This window comes from Nyctibius grandis, chromosome 3 (assembly GCF_013368605.1).
Source record: "Nyctibius grandis isolate bNycGra1 chromosome 3, bNycGra1.pri, whole genome shotgun sequence".
Lineage (NCBI taxonomy): Eukaryota > Metazoa > Chordata > Aves > Nyctibiiformes > Nyctibiidae > Nyctibius > Nyctibius grandis.
Genome location: NC_090660.1, coordinates 95,980,682 through 96,000,902, shown reverse-complemented (window position 1 = coordinate 96,000,902; position 20,221 = coordinate 95,980,682). Strand labels below are relative to the sequence as shown.

The window sequence follows — 20,221 nt, the reverse complement described above, 5'->3', positions numbered from 1 at the left end:
TTTCTCACTGTACTAGGAGCAGGTGACATCAGTAATTCAGGGATTTTGATTGTTAACATTTGCTGGTTTTTATGTACCAGGTTGAGGTGGGATCTGACTCCTTTGAACCATTAAGACCATGGGTTTCTCTATAATGCCGCACCCAAAGGGAGTGAAAGCCTGGAAAGGGATATCAGGCAACCCCTTTGCTGCCATCATTTGCCAAGAGAGCCAGATCGGTCTTTCTCCTCCGAATGCTTTTGAGGTCCCTTTCCTAAAAATGACATCCACAGACAGTAAACTCTATGGGGACACTACTGGAAGTGATCACATATGACTGAGAATGCTGAAACTAAATTTACAATACTCAGCTGCTGTAATCTGCAAACAGTGCTAAGTGCTAGAAAGAGGCATCAGCCACCTTCCAAAAGTATTTTCGAGTACATATGATCAAGAGAGTCACTTGTCACAGCCAAAGCATGTGCACACTTCTGCTCAGCCCCTAGGAGGTCACCTTAAGGATTATCACGGTGTAGATCTTTATCGAAAGATGATAAAACATAAGATGAAAAATAACTATTAAGTTGTCTCGTCTAGCCGCCCATCTGGCCCTTCTAAATGCAAAGTTACTTATTTGCATGGGGAAGACCAAAGGTTTAGAGTGTGGAGGTTTTTAACCGAAAATGGCAACAGAGGCAGGAAAAAAGCACGCTGCCAGCACACAATTCTTGCTTAGCTGCTGCAGTAAAGGGAAACAAGGCTACAAATTACCTTCAGAGCTGTATGTTTCCTTTGGGTTTAAAAACTACAGCCCACTTTTCAGAGCATTAAAAAATGTCCTGCCTGCAGATAGGTTTTTATGATTTTTAAACACTGATTGAAAATACAAGTGAAGATACGCAGTTGGTGTGACAGTGCCCTCAGGGATGAGCAGCTCCGTGCACAAGTGTTTTGGGAAATCTTTGTAAACCAGCGTTGCTACCCCTGGGTTAATTGATTTCACAGAGGGCACTCGCTGACACAGAGTTTCATCCTACTGCAGGATCTCCCGGGAGGTTTTGGGATGTGGTAAGACAAGGAAAAGCAGGCACTGCTTCCGAAGCAGGGCCAGGAGCAGTGCTGCATGGTGCGCTCCAGCCTGTGATGGTGGGATGGGAAAGGGGGCAGAGGAGGAGAGCAGCAGCTCGGCCAATCTTTGCTTGGCTGATTTGTGCCCTCAGACACCTACTTATCCTATGTAGGATGTGTGGTGATGCCCTCTGACTTTATTTTGTGTGCAGATCCCTCTGCTTGGTGCCCAAGGTTGCAGGCTGTGCTAATGCTCTCCAGGTCTGGGAACAAACTCCCTGGGTGAGCACACCTGCAGGGAAAAGCTCCCATCCCCTGGCACAGAAATGCACCCCAAAGGAGGCAGCACCCCACAGGCATCCCTGCCTGCAGAGCCTCCCCACTCTCCTGCGGGGCGCGTGGTGAATCCTCAAACCCCCTGATTTCACATGCCAGGGAGGTTTAACTTCAAATCATTTTCAAGCTGTTGCTTTTCCTGCAGAAATTTTATTTTGACACACATCCTTGTGTTTGGCGTCTTTGCTTCATAACAGCTCCTGCGGTCTGTACCCCCAGGACTCTGTCAGGAAGATTTTAGCTTGATGCTCGGTTTGAGTGGTCTGCTCCAGGTCTTGTCTCTTCAGATGGGACTTGGCAAACAAAACTTCCTCTGTGAAATAAAGGATTCAGACTCTTACCATGCAAGAGAGACCTCCTGAAAGGCTCTTTCATGTGAAGCCAAAGAGACTAGAGAGCGTCAGAGTTTTAAAGACAAAATACTGCCGTCAGAAAGGTGTACAGACTTCATACAGGAGGGACCCTCACACGTTGGCAGCCTTTGAATTCAGCTTTTAAATAAAAGATTTGTCTCCAGACTGAAAAAGTGATGCCTTTTATGAGTAATAAAGCACAAAGCAATTTTTTTTTTCTGGATGAAACTACCATTCAATATAAAATAAGCTGGCTGTTTTGATTTATTGAAAAGCCAAACTTGTATTTCTCCTTGGGAAAATGACACATCATCCAGCTCACCAGTTTGCAGATGCGTGAGAGATGAGGGTTTTTGTGCTGCTGAGGCTGGGGTTAGCTTTTGCGTCACAGGCCAGTCTGAGGGAATGTGGTTCATGTCTTGGGCTACAGCTCTTATCAGAGATGATGGGACAGAAGCCGATGGTGAGTATCATTGCTGGGATCTGGGGATTGTTAAGAAGTTTTGCTTTGTAAGTATGTATTAAGCATTTGGCTTTTAACAAAGGTTTTTCATTGCTGGTATATGTAAATAATTAGGTATACAAAGTTACATTTGAATGTTTTAATTTATTCTTGCATATGATACACCGAAGTCTGAATTTGAGCGATGTCCAACAGGAACCCTCATATATTTTTGTCCAACCAGAGGTGCGACCTGCTCCCCATTGTGGTTCTTGGGGTCCCGCTTCTGCACTCCCCGCTCGGCTGCCGGCAGGTCCGGCTCCCTCCCGGCGGTCAGCAAGCAGCCCTGCGGGAGAAGCCCCCGGGGCCAGCTCGGCTTTGCCTCCTTGGAGGCTGCGGGGGCCACTTGGGCTTTTGGATACAGCTAATAATGGTAGAATCTGCTTCCTCCATAGGAAGGTACCAGCAGCGTAGAGCAGCTCCCGGGCTCCCAAGGAGTCTTCTCCTGCTCTCTTAAACACACAGGGACTATGCATTCCCACTGATACTTGATCCACTGCAAACCCAGATTTCCACAAAATAAGAAGCACTCCCCACTCCTGTAGTCTTCTCTTAGTTTTTCTAACAGTATTAGACCCAGGAGTTTTTGGTGTCAATGCTGCTTGTGATTAAAGTACACCACAGGCACCTTTCTGGGAGCCAGACAAATCTATCCATGCCATGAGCATCGCTAGCACTGAAACCCATGCAGGTCATTCTCAAGAAAAACTGATGCAACAGCCTGACAGGACATGATGGCTTTAGAAGTCCTCAAGGCAGGAGCTGATGACTGCAGCACCCCTGCCCAAACAGGCAACAGATCCCAGCACACACAGGATCTGCGAAGGTAAAACTCAGCTCAGATAAGTGCCTGCAGCAGCGCCCTGAGTGCGCCGTCTCCTTCTCTGTAAAATAATTGCGGGATGCAGCACCCTTTTTGCTGTCTTCCATCAACAGAAATCCTCATGTCACCCACTCTTGCCAAGGCAGCACCTTGTTCTGATGCATGGGCAGGTGAAAGCTGTGGAGTAACATCTGTAAGGGGGTCTGCTTTTCTTAGTGCCTTGTTTGCTTAACATGGTGTGAGACCATGACATAAATATTTTTGAAGGTGCACGTTCTCAAAGTGTTCCCAGAAGTACCTCAACTGCAGCTGTCAGTAAGGGATGTAAAGAGAACCTCCCATTTCTCCACATTTTTAACCATTTACCGTGTCTTTCCTGTTAAAAAAAAAAAAAAAAAAGGCAGAGAGCTAAAAGGCAGAAGGAGAAGTTCCTGGTGGGAGCAGAGGGTTTGAAATCACATCTGAAACTTTTAGCTACTGGAGAAAAGAGCTGGTAGGATGGGGAGGTAGGGTGCTCCGCCGGGGAGAAGCTGTGCAGGAGTTGCCATGAGCACCTCACCTTTGCCGGTGGTACTGGGGGGCTGGTGGTGCTCCCGGGGGGTGCCAGCACCCCGCAGACCAGCCTGACGTGTATTCAGGCCAAGGCTTCTGGTAGCCTTCACCTAACGCTGTGGCAGCCCATGCTGGGTGTCAGCAAAAAATGTATTTAGGCATCACACATCCAACGCCTTGTGCAAAACACTTGCAAAAGAGGAAAAACATAGAGAGCAATTGCAGCTCTCCTTGATTTTCACATTTTCTTTAAGGCTGTGGTCAACAGCAGCCAGGCAGCAGGAGAGGAAGGCTGCAGGGGGCTGCGGTTTTGCAGCAGGTTGGCAGTAGCCTGCTGCTGGGTGCGCATTTCTCTTCTCCCAAGGCAGTGGCAGTCAGGACCTGGAAATGGGAAACCCCACGATTTTCAAGAAGAGGACACGCTTAAAAACTTGAGCGGAGACGTGGGCTTTGTCCATGGGGATTTCTGCCTGGGAGTGGAGGGGGGGCAGCTTGCGTTCCCTCCGCGCTGGTGTGCCAGGGCAGGAGAGAGGGGGATCGCATGGGCAGCCGTGCTAAAGCAACGCTGTGCATGAAACTGCACCCAAGTCAGCTCCTCACAGCCCGCGGCTCTGCTGCCCAGGCATCGCACACATATCCCTGCCGTGCCTTGAGCCCCCCGGCACGTCCCCCTGCCACGGGCTCCCCTAGTCCGCAGGTGGGAGCTGCAGCGGGCAGTTGTGGTTGTGCATGGACCTGGGCTGCGCTTCCCAGGGTGACTGTGGAGCTGTGACGTGTCCCCAGGCCCATGATGTCACAGGTACCTGCTGGAAGGCTGCGAGAGCACCTGTGGCTCCACTTACATGCTCACCTCTGCATGAAACTCTCGAAGCAATTATTCCCCCACACGAGTGCAGGCTGCCATGACCACACTTGTGCCCTGATGTGTTTTGCAGCGTGACAATGTCGTGGCACAATCGCCTTTTGGAAGATGCCAAGTGGCGACTGAGGCAGGCGGAGAGAGAGATGCAGAGGCAGATGAGGCTGCTGGACCAGCACCTGCAGCAGCTCTGCCATGAGCTGCCTGCGTCCTGCCCGTGCAGCCCAGCCCCGTGGCCCTGCTGCCTGGACCAGCCCGACCCTCACCCCTGGGAGAGAAGGGCCCTCACCACAGGGCTGGATGTGGAGCAAGAACTGGGCAGGTAACAGATATTTACCTGCTTTCTACAGGCATCGGCACCCTTTAAGGCAGGATGAAGGGAGATTTGGCATCGGTATCAGGAGCAAAGGTGGAAACGGATAAGCAGGATGGGAGAGAAATAGCCGTTTTCAGAGAAATTAGTTGAAAGGGGAATGGGAAGGCAGGGCTTGTTCAGCCAGGCAGCCCGAGAGGAGCCACGCAGTCAGTGCCTGTGCTGGGAAGGGTTTGGACCACACCATTGTGACATTAACTGTCTCGCAATCTGCATCTGAAGTAAAGCACACAATTAGATCCAAAGCTGTTCGTCTGTGGAATGAAATCCATCTTCGATGTAAATTCAGTTTAAGTCTGTTAAACACATAATTATATTAATCAGTAGCCAAACGTCCTGTATGGCAGTGGGGTGCAACACTGACACACCACAGATGTGTCCATATTTTCCCATGTCCTACAGTAGGGAGATAAGTGTCAGGATTTCTACATCCCCATTTTGACCACTGGTTAATTGATTGTTAATCAATTGATTGTTAATCAATTTGATTAACTGATTTTATTTTGTTAATGGAGTTCAAGATTGACTCTAGTAGAGACAAAACCCAAAGGCAGCCCTACAGGAAGGGAGCTGTTGAATGATAAAGCCTTACTGTCTGGGTTAAGGCACAACCAAATATTAAGAGACCAGAAGAGCTAAGAAGTCCCTTGGTCATCAGCAGTGGTGACAGTCTCTTGCTGCATTTGTGGCATTGGTATTTTCTCCCCAAACTCAAGCTTCTGTTTGAGTTCTCTTGTGTTGTGCCTGGAGGTGATGAGACTTTTATCTTGGCAATTAAAAATGTGACATTTTTGTTACCCGTAGAGCAGCAAGTATCATCTCACAGTCTTCCATGTGTGTTATCTACTGGGTGTGATAAAGTTAGAGGAAAAAGGAAAAAGCCTGACACCTGGGTTAATTTTACGATGACTTCAGCGAAACTGAAAGTTGCTGTGAGGTTTCTTTAAACTTACCCAGTAAGTAGAGTAGCAGATTTCAGATCCCGAGTGTTACGGGACTGGGGTCTGTGTCCAGATTTCATCAGTGCATTGGGTACCAGAGCTGGGCAGGCGCAGCATCCCCTTGCGGAATAATTGCACACTAGAATCCCAGTGAAGGAATAGAAATTCAGTTGGAATGGAAGCTGAGGGGTCTCAGGATGGGCTGTGGGATGCCAGGACATGCTGTCCTTGAGTGCCAGGCTCCCTGGCCCTGCCACACTCAGGACAACTTGCTGGTTTGAACATAAGTCCATACCACTGCCAACCTGAAACCACACCACAGAATTTCAGCCCATCGCGCTGGGGAATTCAGCCGTCCTCTTCCCACAAAAAAATGCTGTGAAGGACCAACTCTTCTCAGCACATTTATTCTCCTCTAACCAGCAACATAAAAAGAACAAAGGGGCAGGTGGAGGAGCCAGGTCTCACAGAGCACAGAAAACACATCCCCAAATCACCACAGCAGGTGGAATCATTGGAGGCTTTAGGTAGGATTGCTGAAATGGATGTACCTTGCTAACAAACCACTCGTTAGGGGTTTCTCACCTTAGTGGTCATGCCCGTTCCCTCATTGCTTGCCCTATTTCCTCTTCCATCACTCTCATTATCTTTTTAATTTGGTGCCTTGTGTCCAATTTAGCCATTATAACTGAGGTGACCCTTCCGTTGCCTACTTTACAAATGGACTGAATAAGAGCCAGCCTTCTGGTTGAGCGGAGTCACTGTTTGACAGTATTAGAAATCATTTTAATGGCTCAGTGAGCCTCCAGCCCAGCTCTGCAGGAGCATTTTGGGGTTATTTTTGCCAGATGTGTCTCCTATCCACTGATTGCTTTAAACAACACTCCTAACTGGGAAATGTGATCTATTGCAACTATCCGTTCAAAATGTAGCACAAGGCATAAGATGGACACATATGTCTTCATGGGCATATGTACATGTGAAAGAGGAAAGGAACGCTGGCTTCTCTGTATTTAGGTGAAAAAACTTTTTCAGCTCCACAATTGCCCCATCCCAAGAAGGGACACTGCAATGCTCCTGACTGCTGTGGCGTGGAGGTGGGAGCTCCTTCTGATGGTGCAGACACCACCCCAAGTGCTGTGCATCAGCATGAAGATGGATCCAATAGTTTCCTATTTACTTCTCTTGTCCTTAAGGTGGTTCACCCATTCTTCTGTGAGTTGGACTGAAAGGCTGTCCTCTTGTTTTCATTCCAGCACACAAAGGAGACTTAACAGGATGTTGAACTCTTCCCATGATCAGAAACTTTTGGCTTTGGTGGACGTGAAGGGTTTTGACCCCAAGGAAGTCACTGTGACGGTGAAAGATGGTAAGGTGAAGGTGTCAGCAGAGCACGAGGAGGAGCACACCACCGCAAGAGGGAAGGAGTATAACTACAGAAACATCACGAAGGAAATCAGCCTGCCACGGGGTGTGAGTGAGGATGAGGTGACCTGCTCGCTGGGACCAAATAGCATCATGAAGATCGAAGCGGCATGCAAGTGTGACCCTTGTCTCCTGAGCCACAGCAGGGAGCAGCCCCCGGACACAGTCCTTCCTCTGCCGCATTCCTCTTCCCGTGGGCTTTAGGTCCTTCCCGCTAACTGTGCACCCGCAGCTCTTTGGGCCTCTTCCAAAATAAAAGGCAGCACTCCGGGCAGGTGTGTGTGAGCCTCATTTTGAAGGGGTTTGGTGGGGAAAAAGGGGGATGCCAGCAGGAAAATGCAAGGATGATTTTGGGCAAGCCTGGCTGCGGTCACTTGCTGGGTACTGAAGGCACGGCTGGAGGTAGCATGGTTCGGGGCGGGTATTGCTGTTACATACAATGGATTTTAAAGGCTGAAAGTGATGAGTCACATTTCTATAAGGACACTTCTCTCAATCCCACCACTTCCATTTGAGCTGTAGGATATTTCTAGGAAGAAAACCTTGATAATAAACACCTCAAGGAGAGGAGCCTCCTCCCAAAAAAATGAGCTGTGCCATTTGTCCCCTTGGTTTGGTTCTTGCAAGGGCTGCCCAGCTGAGAAGAGCCACAGTTGAAAGACGGAGAGCTTTTCCTTAGAAGAAACTGGGACTAGGGCAGAGTGCTTACCAGCTGAGGAGGGCAAGACGAAAGTGTTTCCTGCCGTAGGAATCAATAGCTCCGAAGTAATAATAAAACATTTCTCATATTGGAAGAAGGGGAGAATTGTCAATATAATTTCTTCAAGGTAATATTAATGAAAAATTTAAGGTCCAAAGTGGGACCTCCCAGAGCCACAGCCCTCGCTCTCCCTGAGCACAGGGACCATCAGGATCAGCGGGATGGGGGTGGCACCAAGGGACAGCCTTGCAGGGGCATTGCATCTGCTGCCCTGGCCTCAGAGCTTGCGCACACACTCCTGCGGGAAGCAGCATTAGCTTTCACTGCAGAAAGGCGTGTAACAAGAAAACTTACCTGATGCCTGCATTCGCGAGACGCCTGGGCAAGCTGTCTCTCCAGCGAGCACAACCTTGTTCAGGCTTCATGAGCCCCTGGTGCTGGGGGGAGGAAGGTTACCACCTCCTGTTGTGGTGTACTCCCCCATGGCAGGTTTTCCTAAGGACAACCTAATGCTTGAGGTTGTGCTGATGCAAAAATGAACCTCTGACGTTAACCTCTGACGTCAGGGGAAAGGGTGGGCAGCCTGCGGGCCAGCACCATGCAGGTGTGCTCCCTGCTCAAAACCCCTCAGAAGGGGGGTGTCGTCCCCTACCATTAGCCTGGCTGAGAAATGCAGTTGTTTGCTGTCACACAGGGGGACCCTGGCCCTCACGGGATCCCTGCGCTGCTGGGGCGAGGTGCCTCCAGCAGCCGAGGGGTCCCTGATGCCAAGGGCTCCCACCCACTGCTGCAACAAATGTGGAAACACTCACATCTAAAGAAAACAAAGCCAGTCCTTTACGTTCAGCCTGCGAACACGCAGCCGCACTTTCACAATCTACATTCATTGTATGAAGATGGTGAAATCAGAGGGGACGGGTTACAAAGCAGTGAGTCGGAAGCTGGGAGCACCACGGCTGGGGGAGACCCCCGCCCCATCGCCCCCTGCTCCTCTCCTCCAGCTGGAGACACTCTCAGGCAAGGAGCAAAACTGTCCCTGTCCATGTGTTCAAAAGGCTTGAAGCAGCCCTCTGCATCGGTTTGATGCCATTTGAATGGGGCTGGTGAAGTCAGCAGCACCTCGGCCTCCTGTGGAGTGAACACAGCCCCTTAAGGCAGGTCACTGCAGGCATCTCCCCAAAATCACCAGCACCGTGAAACAGCTCCTTCAGTCAAATAGCAAGCAGCTGAGGATCAGTTTGGCTTGGCAATAACGAGCTTGGTAATTTAACTTTGGTGCAAGAAATGTTCTGCTTCTGGCATGTTTGCAGCATCCAGCTAGCACTTAAGAACGAGCTGATAGCAAATTTTAAGATTTATGGGCTTGGTGTGTGCCTGGGTCAGTATAGAACCATAGAGCCATGGCGTGTTGAGTTGGGAGGGACCTTTAAAGATCATCTAGTTCCAACCCCCCTGCCATGGGCACAGACACCTTCCACTAGACCAGGTTGCTCAAAGCCCCATCCAACCTGGCCTTGAACACTGCCAGGGAGGGGGCATCCACGACTTCTCTGGGCAACCTGGTCCAGTGTCTCACCACCCTCATCGTAAAAAGTTTCTTTCCTATGTCCAATCTAAATCTACCCTCTTGCACTTTAAACCTCCTTGTCCTGTCACTACAGGCCTTGGTAAAAAGTCTCTCTCCATCTTTCTTACAAGCCTCCTTTATATATTGAAAGGCCACCTATGTGCAGGTGGCCTGATTCTGCTGATATTGGTTGAGGACATTTAGAAATAAGCCATACCTCAACTAGGAAGCTGCAAGGGAGCCTGCTGTGAGAGCAGGCGGCAGGGACGGGGACTGGGGAAGCTGCAGACCCCCGGAGAAGACCATCTTCTTACAAAGCAACCCACTGAGTAACAAAACTGAAACCCCCTTGGGATACAGTCTTCTCACTTTGTAGCTATTTCTACAGAAGCTGTCTAAGTGTGCAGAAGAAAAACATATTTCAACACCTCCTGTCTGCCCGTGACTTCAGACTTGCAGAATATATCGAGTCCCACAGTGATCACAGGGCTGGCTATGACTGTGCTTATCCTTATTGCTCATCCTTTAACACATGCTTTTCACACTTTGTTCCTAAGTTAGGCTCCTAACACCAAATTATGCTCCTGAGCAGCAAGACTTTATTGACAGATATGACTTCATTCCCGGGTTTCAAGACTAGAAGGCACTGCCAGATAATCTGACCTGATCTCTTATTATATTATCCTATACCACAAATAAACTGCCCAAAGTCTAACTTTGCTCCAGGAAAGCACCTAGTCTTTATTTGAAGACTTCAGGAGACAAACTTCAGCACCCCTCTTCATGTTTTGCTCCAATTGGTAATTTCCTTGTAATTAAATGTCATGCCTTGTTACTAACATGAGATTGTCTGGCACCATCAGTTCAGTATTTTTTTCTCTGCCAGATGACAAAAGCCCTCAGAAGCTGGCTTTGTAGTAACTCAGCTATGAACTTCTCCTACATTGTAGTCAAGTCACTTTTCAACCTTGAAATTCTGGAGTTTCTCATTGCAAGACCTGGTTTCCAACTCTTTAATATTTTTAGCTTATTCTTGCCCCCTTTTTCAAGATTTTTGTGCCCTCAGCAAAGGTAGCCACCAGCACCAGCTGCAGTAATTCGCTCTCCACCCCACCAATACAGCATATGGAGGCAGAAACACAATGTTGGCTGTTTTATCACCTTCCCGAGATGGGAAGGCCCCTGTATCTTTCTGACGCTGCATTGCACAAGGTTCTCCTGCCGGGTGGCCATGTCACTCTCAGCCCCACAGCTCACTGGAGGGGTCCCCCCTTTGCAAGCTGCAGCCTGTGAGCGTGGCCTGTGCTGCTCCTCCTCACGCTGCAGATGTGAAGAAGGTTGGCGTGGCAGCCCAGGGGATGTGAAGAAACATTCGGGGGAAATACGCTTCAATTGTTAAAGGAAGGTTTAGGAAAAACTGCTTGGTTTGTGTTTTTCCTTACAGAAATGAGCCACAAGTAGCCATTTTTTTGTACTGAGCTAGGACTCTGAGGGTTTACATTCAAAGAGGACTTGCAGGCTGTGGGGCACATCTTAGGGGGCATTCTGAAGAAAATTCCTAATTCTTTTTATATCCCGTGAAATGCTAGTCTGGGCTGGCAGGAGCATCTTTATAACCTTTTCCATAATAGAAGCAAATCACTCAAATAGTTTTGTGAATATCTACATGCTGTAAATACCTTGGGACATACCCCAAAGCGTTCTCAAAATCTGTACCCTCCAAATACCACTTAGATGACAGTTTCACCCTTCGGAAAACTACCATGAACACAGCAAGATGTGCTCCCATCAGCACCTCCCTAAAAGAAATTCCTTTGCCACTAGGTGGCAGATATTTTTTTTTAATTTATTTGCCACCGTGTAACTTTTTTTAAAAGCAAACCGGATGAAGGTGGTGGTGCAAAGCAATAAGGCTGGCTTGTGCTGCAGCTGGCATTGTCCTTGCAGCGTTAATAGCAAGTGAAGAGGAGGGCAAGAGTTAGAGGTGCGGTTTGTGATCCTGGGCATGCAGGAACCATCGCGACAGACCACCATCACTGTGATGGATTATATTGACCTTCGATCCTGCAGCTCTTCCACCCTGCATACAGCTCCTAGATAAGGAGAGTTTCATTTGCTTCAGCAACCCAGCTCAGCCGCAGCTATTAGCCTTCCAGGAGGACTAATAAGGACTTTCAGGAGTTAATGTATTCTTCAGGATATTGTTGCACCAAATTATTTTGGGGGCCAATTTTGCCCATCCTCATATAGCATATACCCTCTCTGAATTCCCTGGCATGAGGAAGATGGCTGAGAGGGCGTCTTGGCTCTGTAGTTATAAATGTTAGTACATTCTTGAACTCTAGCCTTATCGGGGCATTTATAAATAGCCAGAGCCCTAGGAATTTGTAATGGGAGGTCATCTGAGGATGCTAACTCCAGGCATCTCTTCGGTCATGGGCTTCTAGGGGTTTTCCTACAGCCAGGCACTGCTCCGCGGGCTCAGCTCAAGTAGAAATGTTATTTCTCTCTGAGCTATTGCAAACCCAGGGAGACCAGTACCTCAGTGGGAAGGCGCAAAGCGATCCCAGCTTTCCTGTCCCGGTGTGCCGGTGCCCCAGCTCCCGAGAGCACTGGCACTGCCCCAGCTCCCGCTCCCTCTGCAGGCAGTGCCAGCATGGGAGAGCTGCTCCTGCAAAGGAGCAAGTGGCTGTGGGTCGCAGGGGCCAGCCCCGCTCTTCACGCCTCCCTTCCTCGTCCTCTGGTCAGCGGCACGGCCAGGCGGTTGGGATCACGCCGGCCGTGTGGGACTGGTGCGGCTGCCTTCCACTGCGCCTCCATGCAAGGTGAGAAACTTCATCCATCCGCTTCATCTGTGCTCAAAGTTAAATTTTGCCATTATCCCTGCTAAGCCGTTTGGCACCTCAGTCTCTTAGATAAACCATCCAAGCCTGTTTTCTGTCCTTGCCCCTGGAGAAAGCACGGAAAGTTTAGAAGACAGAGCAGGACCCACAGCTTCAAGCGTGCCTCTGTACCAAAGACTTGGTGGATTTGGTGTCATTCTGGACCCTGCACTTGTCACCTCATTAATAATTCTGCACTGGATTTAGATTAGGAGTAACCTGATCCTTCCAGCATGCTCGGTGTGACCATTGAGAAGCTGCCACCTCCCCGAGCGTGGGGTACTGGCCTTTGCTCCTCCTCTTTCACCCTGCGGGTCCCTTCCCCGGTCCCTTGAATAAAAAGTTATTTTTCCATCTCTGTCTGTCTTCTAATTCCCCCTGCCACACGATTTGTCCACCTTCATGTCAATTGCTGTAGGTCGGGCCTTTTGGGCAAGTGATATATGGGGTTTTCTTCTTCTCTTGAAAGGTGGAGCCCTTTGCTAGGGCTGAAATCCCAGTCTAGGTGAAAAAAGCTTGGCTGTCCCTGAGGTTATCCTCTCGGTTGCTCTATTGTATGTAGTGGCGTGAAATCATACCCATGTAATTGTCCTTCTCGATTTCAACATTAATTACAAATAATAGATGGTCTCTCAGCTCTTTGGTCCCTCATGCTGGTCCCTGACTTGGGGCGTTGCATGTAGTCTTTAAAGGCTTGCAAGTGAAAATAAAGTTATAATTAAAAAAAGTGTAAACTATTAATCAAATTACAGGGAAAATCATCATCCCCTGCACCTCACTAAAACAGATTTTAACTTGCCAGAAAAATAAAACGCAGCCTCTTTTTTTGTTTGGTTTTTTTTTGACACATCTTTGTGCATCTGTGCCTGAAAAGCCTGCAAAAGGGAGAGCTGTCAGGGCTCTGTTTGCCTCACGGTCGCACGAGTGGATGTGGCACTTTAAAACACATCAAAAGAGAAAGCAAAGGACAAAATCCCCTTCCTGCTGAGGTCTGGGCCCCAAAGCCCAGGTGGGTCCCGGATCCGGACTGAGCTGAAAGGGTCCTGCAGCAGCCAGAGCATGTGACCGGGTGGTGACGGCGCTTGCCCCGTTCCCTTGCGTCCCCGCTGCCCTGGGATTGTCATCTGGGGGGTCACCAGCTGCCACGTGCCCCATGTTTGTGGGGTGTAGGGTTGTGTGCCTGCAGGCACAGAACCAGGAACACCACCCAGAGCATCTGGCTGTGGCCTGAGGAGAAGGGACAAGTCCCAACAGAGCCCAGCACTTGGAGCAAGGAGGGAAGGCTCCGCGCTCCTGTGAGGTAACAGGACGGAGAAGAGGAGGGACTGGGGCCAAGCGGGTGCACTGAAGACACTCGAGCCCAGGCACAGCCCCTGTCAGAGCATCTCCAAGGTGCTGCAGCGCCCGCTGCCTCCTGCTCAGGCCAGCAGCTACGTCCGTGCTGAGCAGCATCTCCCACTGCTGTGTGTGTCCTGGCTTCTCACCCTCTTTTGGCTATCTGCTAGAAATGTTTAAATATAAGCAGAACCTGCAGGATGCAGTAGCGGTGACTGGTGTAACAGATGTGAGGTTTGAGAACAAGAAGGGAGTAAGGAGCACGTGCAGATAAATCATTAAAATCAAAGACTATCCTTTGGCGGAGAGGCAGTGGGAGAGAATGATTGAAAACAGCATGCTATGGAGCAGGCAACAAAAGCAGAATGTAACAGTTACAAGTCGTGCAGCCTCGCTGAGGTTTTACTGACTGCAAAACACAGTAAGGCTGCAGGACTTTACAAAGAGAGGAATAAATAAAAATGCCAGCACTTGGGGTCCACTCATGGCACATCCGAGCACTTTCTATTCCCACTAAATTCCCTGGACAATAACTGCACATAGCAGAACTGCACCGTTGCTGTGAATACCTGCAAAGTGAATCCCCTTGGGGAAACGCAGAGATATTTATACACCCAGGAGTGAGCGTCCCTGCTCAGAGCCAAGCGCACACTCTGTACACGAGGCCTGTGCCGGCAGGGCTATGAGCATCAGTGTCTGCAGGGCTGGGCTGGGTGTTCTGGCCATGGCACGTTCAGAACCACACCACTTGTGATCCGTCACAGCTCATGATGGAAACTCCTTCACTGTGCTCTCAGGTGGTGCAGTGAATAGCAAAGCATGTGGAAAACTCTACCATCTTGGGGAAAGTGTCAAAAACCCACCTTCCCTGTCCAGGTCCCCATCCCTCCTTGGCTGCTCGGTGTGCCTAGAGAGCCAGGCACTTACCTCATATCCAGGGCTGTCACCCACAGAGATTTATGGATGTTTATGCACCAGTGTAATGTGACCCTGACCCCAATATTTAAAAATAGCCCAAGGGACTGGCCCACATAAACTCCAGTCTAGGTTGGGTGCCTGGTTAGCACGATGACATTTTAAACATGGTGCACTTGATTTCATGGTAATATGGTGGGTTTCTTCTAGGAAGGGTATGCAAAGGGTGTACAAAGAACAATGCTTCATGTTAGATTAAAGCAGCAAAGGAAACTGGAGAAAGCACTCACTGTTTACTCCCCAGAGCAGCTACTAAAGGAGCAGTAGCAATGCCTGGACTAAGAGGGACGGGCAAAGCAGGAGAGGCGGTGGGGTAGTGTTGTATGTTAGGGAGTGCTTGGACTGTGTTGAAATTGGGGAAGACGATGAGGATGACAAGGTTGAATATCTATGGGTAAAGATCAGGGGGAAGGTCGGCAGGGCGGACATTACGGTGGGAGTCTGTTATAGACCACCCAACCAGGATGAGCAGGTGGACGAGGCGTTTTACAAGCGGCTGTCAGAAGCCGCCCGGTCGCCGGCCCTTGTACTCGTGGGCGACTTCAACTTGCCGGATGTCTGCTGGAAATACAACATGGCAGAGAGGAAGCAATCTAGGAGGTTCCTCGAATGGGTGGAGGACAACTTCCTCATGCAAGTGGTAAATGAGCCCACTAGAGGAGGGGCCCTGCTTGACCTGTCGTTTGTGAACAGAGAAGGACTAGTGGGAGATGTGAGGGTCGGTGGCCGTCTTGGGAGTAGCAACCATGAAATGTTAGAGTTTTCGATAGTGGGGGAAGTAAGGAGGGGCAAGAGTAGAACTTCTGCCTTAGATTTCTGCCGGGCAGACTTTAGCCTGTTTAAGAGGTTGGTGGACAGAGTCCCTTGGGAGTCGGTCCTGAAGGTCAAAGGAGTCCAGGAAGGCTGGACGTGCTTTAAAAAGGAATTGCTAAATATTCAGGAGCAGGCTGTCCTGGTGTGTAGGAAGACAAGCCATCGGGGAAAAAGACCGGCCTGGTTAAACAGGGAACTTAGGCTAGAACTTAAGGAAAAAAAGAGAGCCTATTTGCTCTGGAAGAAGGGTCGGGTAACTTGGAAGGTCTATAGGGACGTTGCCAGATCATGTAGGGAGAAGATTAGAAGGACCAAAGCTCAATTAGAGCTTCATTTGGCTGCTACGGTCAAAGATAACAAAAAAAGTTTCTACAAATACATTAAGAGCAAAAGGAGGGTCAAGGAGAGCCTCCACCACTTGCTGAATGAGGAGGGTAGTGTACTGTCAGGGGATGAGGAAAAGGCAGAGGTGCTCAATGCCTTCTTTGCCTCAGTCTTTAATGTCAAGACCGGTTGTCCTCAGGAGACTCAGCCCCCAGAGCCTGAAGTTAGGGACAGGGGGCTGTGTGAACCTCCCGTAATCCAGGAGGAGACGGTTAGTGACCTGCTGTGCCAATTGGACACCCACAAGGCTATGGGCCCAGATGGGATTCACCCCAGTGTAATGAAGGAACTGGCAAATGAACTTGCCAAACCACTTTCTCTTATCTACCGGCAGTCCTGGTTAACTGGAGAAGTTCCAGCTGACTGGAAATTAGCAAATGTAATGCCCATCTACAAGAAGGGCCGGAAGGATGATCCAGAGAACTATAGGCCTGTCAGCCTGACCTCGCTGCCAGGCAAGGTGATGGAGCAGATCATCCTGAGTGCCATTACACGGCACATGCAGGACAATCAGGGCATCTGGGTCAGCCAACATGGATTCATGAAAGGCAGGTCCTGTTTGACCAACCTGGTCTCCTTCTATGACCAAGTGACCCGCTTAGTAGATGAGGACAGGGCTGTGGATGTAGTCTATCTAGACTTCAGTAAGGCATTCGACACTGTCTCCCACAGCATCCTCCTAGACAAACTGGCTGCCCGGGGCTTGAATGGGTGGACTCTTAAATGGGTCAAAAACTGGCTGGATGACCAAGCCCAGAGAGTGGTGGTGAATGGGTCAAAGTCCAACTGGTGGCTGGTCACTAGCGGTGTTCCCCAGGGCTCAGTTCTGGGGCTGGTGCTGTTCAATATCTTTATAGATGATCTAGACGTAGGGATTGAGTGCACCCTCAGTAAATTTGCAGATGACACCAAGCTGGGTGGGAGTGTCGATCTGCTGGAGGGTAGGAAGGCCCTACAGAGGGATCTGGACAGGTTAGATAGATGGGCCGAGACCAATGGCATGAGGTTCAACAAGAACAAGTGCCGGGTCTTACACTTCGGCCACAACAACTCCATGCAGCGCTACAGGCTGGGGGAAGAGTGGTTAGAGAGCGACCAGGCAGAAAGAGACCTGGGGGTGCTGATCGACAGCCGGCTAAACATGAGCCAGCAGTGTGCCCAGGTGGCCAAGAAGGCCAATGGCATCCTGGCCTCTATTAGGAATAGTGTAGCCAGCCGGTCTAGGGAAGTGATCGTCCCTCTGTACTCGGCACTGGTGAGGCCACACCTTGAGTACAGTGTCCAGTTCTGGGCCCCGCACTTCAAGAAAGATGTTGAGGTGTTGGAGAGAGTCCAGAGGAGGGTGACCAAGCTGGTGAAGGGTCTGGAGGGTCTGACCTATGAGGAACGGCTGAGGGAGCTGGGGTTGTTTAGCCTGGAGAAGAGGAGGCTCAGAGGTGACCTTATTGCAGTCTACAACTACCTGAAGTGAGGTTGTAGTGGAGTGGGAGTCGGCCTCTTCTCCCAGGCAACTAGTGATAGGACAAGAGGACATAGCCTCAAGCTTCACCAGGGGAGGTTCAGGTTGGACATTAGGAAGAATTTTTTCACAGAAAGGGTCATTAGACATTGGAACGGGCTGCCCAGGGAGGTGGTGGAGTCACCATCTCTGGATGTGTTTAAGAAAAGACTGGACATGGCACTTAGTGCCATGGTCTAGTTGACATGGTGGTGTCAGGGCAATGGTTGGACTCCATGATCCCAGAGGTCTCTTCTGACCTGCTTGATTCTGTGATTCTGTGACTGCAGTATTATTCAACCATTTATTTGTGTTTCTTACTTTCCCTGGAAAACAGACGTAAAGCAAGCCACCACGTGGCAGAGAATGACTGCACACACAAAGGGAGAAGCAGTAAATACAGCGGTAAACGCCGGCCAGACCGGGGCCCTGGGACTAGGCGTCCCACCAGCTCCTAAAGGAGCTTTGTACAAGCTGCCCGGGGTGCCCGGAGACGGGGGTCCTGCTGCCTGCAGCCTGAGCCCTGCCTCCACAGGAGCTCCTGCAAAGTGGGACTCAACCTTCTGGCTCCCCGGCAGGGAGAGTGCAGGGATGCCCACCCAGCACTTTCCAGGCTTTGTACCCTCAGCGCTGCCAAGCTCCTTCAGCGCTGGCCCACCCAGGGACATTGGTGATGAGAAGAGCAACCTTCCTGCTCCGCAGATACCTGCTTTGTGTGGCTGTGAGGTCAGGTGCCACATTGGGAGTCCGCTCAGCCTCCCCTCCCAGGGTGCCTGCAGCCTGCTGTGGAAGTGGGATAAACTACCTCAGTCCCACTGCGCACGCCGAGAGCCCTTGCACAGAGGAGTTAGCAAAGGCAAATGTGCCCCCCATGTTTGGGGGGGATTTTTCAAACCACGGACAAATCCTAACGAGGTGCTCCATCACCCTGACAGCAAACGGAGAGGACCGAGCCAGCAGCCAGCGCAGTCCTCGATGCAAGCACGTGCTTCTGGTAATGACAGCGCAGGGAGCACCGGGTATGGGATGCAGCCAGATGGTTTGTCGCGCTTAGTTCATTTTGCCTAAACCCTTGAGCTGTATGGGAGGTCTGGGAGAAAAGATGCACCCATGGCTCGCCGGGACTGCACTCCCGTGGCTCAGCCCCGGCCCCATGCCCTCGGTGCCATGCGCTGTCAGGGAGCAGGAGAGCCAGTGCAGCAGTGCTTGGCTTCAGCCAGAGGCTCACTCTGGTAAGATTTACGTGAGAGGTAAAATCTAGTTTAAAAGAGATTTAGAAATGAATTCATGGAGGACTGCGGACCCGGGGAGCGGAGGGATGCATTGCCTCAGTGTGTTGGTTAGCAGCAGACAGCTCTTAAGGCAGCACAACGAAAACTTCCCCTCTGACAGCCTACATGAAAGGAGTTTTTTGGTGAAGGCCTGTCCCCAGAGTGCTGGTGACCCTGGAACAAAAGCTGCACCTCGTTTGCACCCAGATTATTGTGGCCCCCGCTCCACACCAGGTAGCACCCCAGGTCTGCACTGTGCCAAGTCCCCAGCAGCTGGAGGCAGGAGTCACCCAGGACGAGGAGCGGTGACACCCGGGCTATGCGCAAACACAGGACACCACTGGGACCTTTCTGTTTTTCTGACTCTCTCTTTGGAGATGTGTTAATGACAGAACACAGTTAAGGTTGACCAACTGTGTCGGAAAAAAAAAACAGTTTCAGATCAGAATTCCCACAGAAAAGCCGGGCACAGGCTTGAGGACATAGAAGTCCTCCTGTTGGGAGATGCTGCATCCTCAGACTGCCCAAGGACTACGTTCAGTACTTAATTGTTTGAGCAGAAGGCTTATATGTCTGAAACGCAGCGTGGCGTGGTACAGAGAGTGCTCCAATCTGTATTTCATCTGAGAAAGAAAAACCATGAGTGAAATATTAAAGGAGTAAAGAGTAGAGGTTTCCAAACAACTTGAGAAGGAATCAGAGTGAGGGACAAATTTAAAGCAAGAATGTTAGGAGGAGAGCTGACTTTGGAGCAATGCAGAGTGTGCAGGGAGATCCCAGCAAGGATTGCACAAACAGCCTGCCCCCAAAATGGGGAGAGGCACAGCCTTTGGGACGTATCTATAAACAAACCTGGGCTGCACCAAAAATACTTCACTCCTTCGGCAATCTCTCCTCACTGGAGCACGGCAAGATCCCACATTTTTGGCCAGCCGTCCATATCCAAGGGTAAAAACAGGTCCCAGGGGCCCCTTCTGTCCCTGGCAGAAAAGGCAGTGGCCCGAAGCCAGACCAAAGAGCAATGCAAAGGCAGGCAATGACTGGAACATGCTATCAACAGCTTTAGCGGGGTTTTCCCCTGCTGATGATGTGCCTTGGCAGTAATGAACACCTCTAACCAAATACCAGAGTCAAGGACAAGATTTAGCTCAGTTCAATGACAACCTGCTGAGATGTGATGGTCTGAAATACAGTGTACGGAGCAAGATGACCCAATGGTGCCTGCTAGTCTGAAAGGCTCATTAGCTTCTCCTGAGCAGACACCTATCCTGGGGCAACCCCACCGCAGGATGTAGGAAGGAGCACCCATCCAGCCCCTGCCAATGACTCCAGTAACTCGAATCCCAGCACAGTTCAGTTTCTGTAAGGGAATTTTTGTCTTTCAAGTGGGAAATAAACAAAATTACTAGTTCAACGCTTACCTTCTTGCACAACAGATATCTTCACACAAGAAAGTTTAATCGGTTCTTAATTCCTAAATCACCTCAACACATCTTGTAGCCCCCTGCAAAAGCCTCTGGTTTCTCCAGGACTTGAATTCTGGCCCCTGAGCTTTTTTCTTCCAGCTATATTGAGTCAGTCCTGG

At 50.0% G+C, this 20,221-nt stretch overlaps 1 protein-coding gene across 1 annotated transcript; it reads left to right on the top strand.

Moving 5' to 3' along the window:
- Positions 1–2,383: 2,383 nt before the first annotated feature.
- On the top strand, positions 2,384–7,415 carry ODF1 (outer dense fiber of sperm tails 1). The gene is made up of 3 exons (XM_068397212.1): positions 2,384–2,637; positions 4,549–4,794; positions 7,043–7,415. Exons 1-3 carry the CDS (start codon positions 2,384–2,386, stop codon positions 7,413–7,415), a joined length of 873 nt encoding a protein of 290 aa, XP_068253313.1.
- Positions 7,416–20,221: the final 12,806 nt, after the last annotated feature.